The 6,584-nt window shown below is 38.2% G+C and overlaps 1 protein-coding gene across 1 annotated transcript; it reads left to right on the top strand.

Moving 5' to 3' along the window:
• The first annotated feature begins 2,990 nt into the window (after window positions 1-2,990).
• LOC150037487 (uncharacterized) lies at window positions 2,991-6,295 on the top strand. Its single transcript, XM_090312500.1, has one exon. The coding sequence runs from the start codon at window positions 3,741-3,743 to the stop codon at window positions 5,562-5,564; it is 1,824 nt and encodes a 607-aa protein (XP_090168626.1). The 5' UTR covers window positions 2,991-3,740; the 3' UTR covers window positions 5,565-6,295.
• The last annotated feature ends 289 nt before the right edge of the window (window positions 6,296-6,584 follow it).

Raw genomic sequence — 6,584 nt, forward strand, 5'->3', positions numbered from 1 at the left:
TGTACTATCCCTCTTTCAATTGGCAGTAGTTATAAAGATCAAATAGTATGTGACGTCCTCGAAATGGATGTTTGTCACATACTCTTGGGAAGACCATGGCAATATGATATTTGAGCCTTGCATAAGGGGAGAGAAAATACTTATGAATTTCTTTGGATGGGCAAGAAAGTAGTTCTACGTCCATTGATTAAGAAGAATAATGAGGGAGTTAAACAAAAGAAAGAGCAGCTACCTTTTTACCCTAACCAGTGGTAGAAGCTTGATGAAGGAAAGAGAGGCTGATGTCTTAGGACTTGTAGTTGCTGAAAAGTCTGAAGACACTCAAAATGGTGAAGTCTCTCTAGAAATACAGAAATTTTTTGATGAATTTCCTCAATTGAAAGATGAACCCGAGGGACTACCACCCTTGAGGAACATCCAACACCATATTGATATAATTCAAGGATGAACATTACCACACCTTCCTCATTATCGAATGAGCCCAAAGGAATACGAAATTTTACATCAACATATTGAAGAGCTCCCAAAGAAAGGTCACATCAAACCAAGTTTGAGCCCATGTGCAGTACCCACTCTTCTTACTCCAAAGAAAGATGAAAGTTGGAGAATGTGTGTAGACAGTCAAGCAATCAACCGAATCATAGTGAAATACCGTTGTCAAATTTCAAGAATAAGTGATCTACTTGATCAATTTGGAGGGGCAGTGATTTTTTCAAAAGTTGATTTGAAGAGTGACTATCAAGTATCATCAAATAAGAATATGGCTAGGCGATGAGTGGAAGACCGCATTCAAGACCAATGAAGGACTTTTTGAATGGCTTGTTATGCCATTCGGTCTTTCAAATGCTCCTAGCACATTCATGAGATGCATGAACCAAGTATTACACCCTTTTCTTAATAAATTCATTGTCATATACTTTGACGATATCTTGGTTTATAGCAAGAACATTGAGGAGCATTTACAACATCTTCATAAATTGTTTCAAGTCTTGACAACAGAAAAATTATATATCAATCACAAGAAGTGTCTCTTTCTTGTGAAAGAAATTTCTTTCCTTGGCTTCCTAACAGCCCATGGTCAAATCAAAGTCGATCGAAAGAAAATTGAAGCTGTCACTCAATGGCCTACCCCCCTGTTTTGTGAAATATTTTCAAGCATTCCTTGGCTTGGTTTCCTTTTAAAGGAAATTTATCAAAAACTTCAGCTCTATGACAACACCTTGACTGATTGTCTAAAGAAAGGGAGCTTCACTTGGGGCTCAAAACAACAAAACAGCTTCGAAAACATCAAGAACAAACTAAGCAGCAGCCCTATTTTGAAACTACCAGACTTCTCCTTACCTTTTGAAGTGGCAGTATTTTAGTGAAAAACTCAGTCCTCCAAGGCAGAAATGGAGTACATATGAGCAGGAATTATATGCTCTTGTTCGTGCTCTCAAACAATGGGAGCATTATCTATCCAAGGATTTTCTCCTAATCACAGACCATTTTTCACTCAAATACTTACAATCTCAAAAGAATGTTAGCCGTGTACATGCGCGGTGGATTTCATTTATACAAAGATTTGAATTCGTGATCAAACATCAATCTGGCAAGGAGAATAAGGTTGCTAATGCACTTAGTAGAAAAGGGCTGATTCTAACTACATTAGTTACAGAAGTAACTGCATTTTCTCACCTAACAGAATTATATGAAAATGATTGAGACTTTGCCGATATTTGGTACAAGTGTTCTAATTTCTTGAATGCTGAAGACTTCCATATTATGGATGGTTTCTTATTCAAAGGAGAGCAATTGTGCATTCCTTATACATTCCTTCGAGAAGCCCTCCTAAAAGAAGCTCACTCCAGAGGTTTAGCAGGGCACTTTGGCCAAGACAAAACGTTTGAATTAGTATCCAATTGATTCTCTTGGCCACAACTTTGAAAAGATGTCAATAATTTTGTCAGAAGGTGCTTTATTTTTCAAATTGCCAAAGGAACTTCTATAAATTCCAGATTATATACTCCATTACCGATCTCCACAACCATTTGGGAAGACCTATCTATTGATTTTGTTCTTGGTCTACCCAAAACACAAAGGGGATATGATGCAGTCATGGTGGTTGTGGATCGTTTCAGCAAAATGGCCCATTTTCTAGCATGCAAAAAAACGAGTAATGCAGTCTATATTGCTAACCTCTTCTTCAGAGAGGTAGTTCGACTTCATGGAGTACCTAAATCAATCGTCTCAGATAGAGATGTGAAATTCTTAAGTTATTTTTGGTGTACTTTATGGAAGAAGTTTGACACTAGTATGAAATTCAGCACCACTTCACATTCACAAACTGACGGCCAGACTGAAGTAACCAATAGAATATTGGGAAATCTCATACGATGTTTAAGTGGTTCACGACCAAAACAATGGGCTTTGTCCCTTGCTCAAGCAGAGTTTGCTTTCAATAACATAAATAATAGATCAACAGGAAGATGCCCCTTCGAAGTAGTATATACTCAACCTCCTAGACTCACATTTGATCTTGTCAATTTACCTTAAAACCCTACTTTGTCCCTGATGAATTCCATTTAGCTTCTTAATAAGCCTTGAGGTCGAGTCTGAATTTTAGGGGGGTGGAATATGATGTATTGAGAATAAATGTAAGGGAGTTGGAATAAAAGTTAGTTAGTGAATAGTTAGTTACTGGTTAGTTAACCATTATTCAGCCTTGCTTGTAATCAATTTTCCTATAAAAACACCTCTCTCCCTCATTTGAGAGAGAATTGATATTGATTCAAAATTAGAGTTTTGGTTTACACCAAAATACAATTTTGGATTCCATTATTTATAAGTGACCATTTGAATCTCCAAAAAAATAATGTCATGGAGCTTTTATATGGAGAAGTAACTGTAAATAAATAAGTAGATTTCTAGTGTGGTTTTTACAACAGGAGGAGGAGTTGTATGTAATTCTATTTCATAGGACGACTTTGTTAATTATGTCTTGATATTTTACTTTTTACTACCTTAATGGAAGATGAATTTTTACATGGGGTAGTCATAAGGTATTTGTGTATAGATTTTTAATTGAAGCTATTTAATGAAAGCCTATTAGTTTCAATCATCTTTCTTATTCATGCTGAAGTTTCATCTTTTTGGCAAGTATTTGAAAATTGTGTTTCTGTTAGCATCAACAACTTATATGTTAACCAAATAGTAAGAAATTGATGCTGATTATTATTTTATTATTTTTAAATCTACTTTTCTACTACCTAGGGTTTATTTTTATATGTATAAAATCCTAATTTTGATCATTTGGAGAGTGATTCCGAGAATTCCAAGTCACATTTAGGGAGTGAGGAGAAGTTTATGTACTGAGGTGGGCGCTTTTTAGAGTGGCACCATTGTATCAGTTAAAGCTACCATCACACATAAAGTACTGAAATTTATAAAAAGGTCTTCTGACCAGCTTCAGGCTAATTGATCAACATCTTCTGACAGGTGTATCGCCGGACCAGGAATCAGTGGGTTCTGGGACAAAAAGGTCTAGTGTATCATCTGGAAGCAAGTCTAGAAACCGAAAAGAGTTTCTTAACAGATTCTTTGACAGTGAGATTTTCACGACTAAACTTGAGGATTGGTTTGAAGAAGTATCAGAGAGTTCTAGAACCAAAAAGTCTGTTTTTGATGTGCCATTTGAGTTGATTGATTTACAGAAGTTTGACTATGCCCTAGAAGGGATTTCATTTCAGCAGTTGATTCGAATGCCCAGTCCTATTTATGCTTCTGCATCTGATGGCGTGGAAGCAACTGCTTATCTTGCTGTTGAGGATTTTCTTCATGCAAGTGTGAAAGGTTTGTGGGAGGCATTTTGGAGTCAAGATCAGCCCATGCCTTTTAATGTTGGTTGTTTATACAGGGATAATTTAAAATTTTACCAGGCTGAGAAGGCAATTGCTACTGGGAAGATTGAAGGTCTTTCAGCCACTGGCATACTGCTGAAGAATCCTCGACATCCGCATGGGAGGTGGGACCAAATTCTTACACTTGCTGTACTGAGTCCTGATATTGGAAATCTGGCTGCGGATCGTGAGAGCTATCCTTCGCTATCTGTTTTAGGCGAGGCCCTTTTTTATGCTATCCGCATGCTATTGTCAAGAAGCTTGAGCAAATCAAACTATTTACCGAGTTTGAACTCTGTCTTTGTTCTTCTTGTCGATTCACGGTATGGAGGAGTTGTTAAAGTTGAAGGAGATTTAAGTAGGTTGGAGTTTGATCTGAATAATGTGTATGAATGTGCTGCTGAATGGATAAAAGGATATGCTACAATATCAGTTTCTCCAATCGATAGGATCTGGAACGAGCTTGGCAATGCAAACTGGGGAGATATTGGGGCATTGCAAATACTTTTTGCAACCTTCCATTGTATTATGCAATTTGCAGGAGTTCCCAAGCACTCGATTGAAGATCTAGCTGCTGATCATAGTTCTCGTTTGCAAACCAGAAGAGTGGAGAGGCAGTTGGGAGATGTCAGAGTGAATGGAAATGGCTTGTTTAGGTTCCAGCAGCAAAGTGTTTCCCCTGAAATTGTTGAAGTTCAGGAGGATTCCATCAAAGTGAAGTCTGAAGAGATAGTAAAGTTGGACGTAGGTTCTGTTCTCTGGTTGGAGGATTCCAATTGGCAAAAAGGCTATCAGATTAATGAACTCCTGACTTCTGGCGAGCTTCAATTTTATATTGCTTCTCCTGTCGAAGAACCTGGAAAGAGTCAGTTTCTTTATGTTGGATCTCGAGTTTCTCAGCTAGAAGCATGGGAAGATATGAACTTGTGGTATCAAGTGCAGAGGCAGACCAGGGTGTTAACTGTAATGAAACAGAAAGGTCTATCTAGCAAGTACCTACCTCAGTTGAGTGCATCTGGGAGGATCATTCATCCCGGTCAGTGTCGTAGACCCAGCTCGGGTGGCAACTGTGATCACCCTTGGTGTGGCACACCCATTCTTGTTACCAGCCCAGTTGGTGAAACTGTAGCTGACATGGTAAATGGTGGTAGATTTAATTCTGAAGAAGCATTAAAGTGCTGCCATGACTGCTTGTCTGCACTCTCAACTGCTGCTTCAGCTGGAATTCGACATGGTGATATCAGGCCAGAGAATGTGATTTGTGTGAGATCTGGTGTGAGACGGCCTTATTTCGTTCTTATTGGGTGGGGACATGCGATTCTCGAAGACAGGGACCGTCCTGCTTTGAATCTTCACTTCTCGTCAACTTTTGCACTACAGGAAGGGAAACTCTGCTCTGCCTCTGATGCAGAGAGCCTAGTTTATATGATCTATTATGCCACTGGTGGTGCTTTTCCCGAACTGGACTCTGTTGAGGGGGCGCTATTGTGGAGGGAGACCTCTTGGTCTAGAAGGTCAATTCAGCAGAAGCTCGGTGACATGTCAACGGTATTGAAAGCATTTGCCGACTATGTCGATAGTCTATGTGGAACACCATATCCAATGGACTACAACATCTGGTTAAGAAGGTTGAAGAGAAATATTCACGATGAAGACCCGGGGAAGGAAATCGATACGTCAGGCTAGGTCTCTTTTGTTAGCTATGTTGTATAAAATTGCTACTCTATCCCCTGACATCCTCTTTTTCCAACTGTGAGTATGCATTTTTGGTTGGAGAAGACTGGATGCTGCAGGTAAGTTGATGGCTCAATTACATTCACAAGGTTCAAAATTTTGGACTCAATGCTGGCTACTATGAAGGAATGTTCCCATCAGCTAGTCATCTTTGGTTTGTTTTCGAGCTCAGGCACTCTTCAAATATCTTCTTTCGAGTGTGTTGAATTGACCAAAAAATATATTGATAAAGATACACCTAACAAGATTGCACTGCTCTTAACCTCCACTACCGTTGGTTGATGTGGGGACAAGTGCAGTGATGACGATAATCGACGCTGATTTATAACTGTGTGACCAAGGTAGATGCAATGATGTCTCTGGGTAGTTGCTTAGGTAAAAATAGAATTTAGTATTGAATTTGGTGTGAAGGGTACATTTGTATATGTGTGTCTTTGGCTGTTACTTGGGGTTTGTGATTATGTTGATTAATGTGTATTTGTTTGGTCGTTTGGGTTAGTGTTCCCTTAAATAGTAAGAATCCAGGAAAAGAAAAAGTTGGAGGTTTATGTTGTTGAAGAGTACAAAATTCAAAAGAAACTTGTAGTTTGTATGGATAAAGCTTATTGGACTCCTCATTCTACTCTGTGTGTATGTATATTTTTGGTTCAATTAATAAAATCTGCCAAATAATTGCAGCCTGATACTGCTGAAACCTTTCCTTCACAAGGGAAAACAACCTTTCTGCTATGAAGTTGATGGATGCCAAACATTTCTTGAATTTTGAAGTAAACATGGAATTGGAATGAAAAATATTAAATTATAAAAATACCCTTGAGTTTCGCCATATATTGCAATATTATCCTTGAACTTTTATTCCTTGAACTTTCACAAACAAGCAGAAATTGAGATATTAAACAACGTAGCAGGTGATATAGAACAAAATTTCAAATCATCACATTATTATTTTTACATTAACGGTAGTTTTTTGAA

This window comes from Benincasa hispida, chromosome 3 (genome assembly GCF_027475165.1).
Source record: "Benincasa hispida cultivar pf3 chromosome 3, pf3_genome.v1.1, whole genome shotgun sequence".
Taxonomy (NCBI): Eukaryota; Viridiplantae; Streptophyta; class Magnoliopsida; order Cucurbitales; family Cucurbitaceae; genus Benincasa; species Benincasa hispida.

Excerpts from the sequence above, each read along its gene's own strand:
- LOC150037487 (XM_090312500.1), top strand. The coding sequence starts at position 3,741 with ATGCCCAGTCCTATTTATGCTTCTGCATCTGATGGCGTGGAAGCAACT.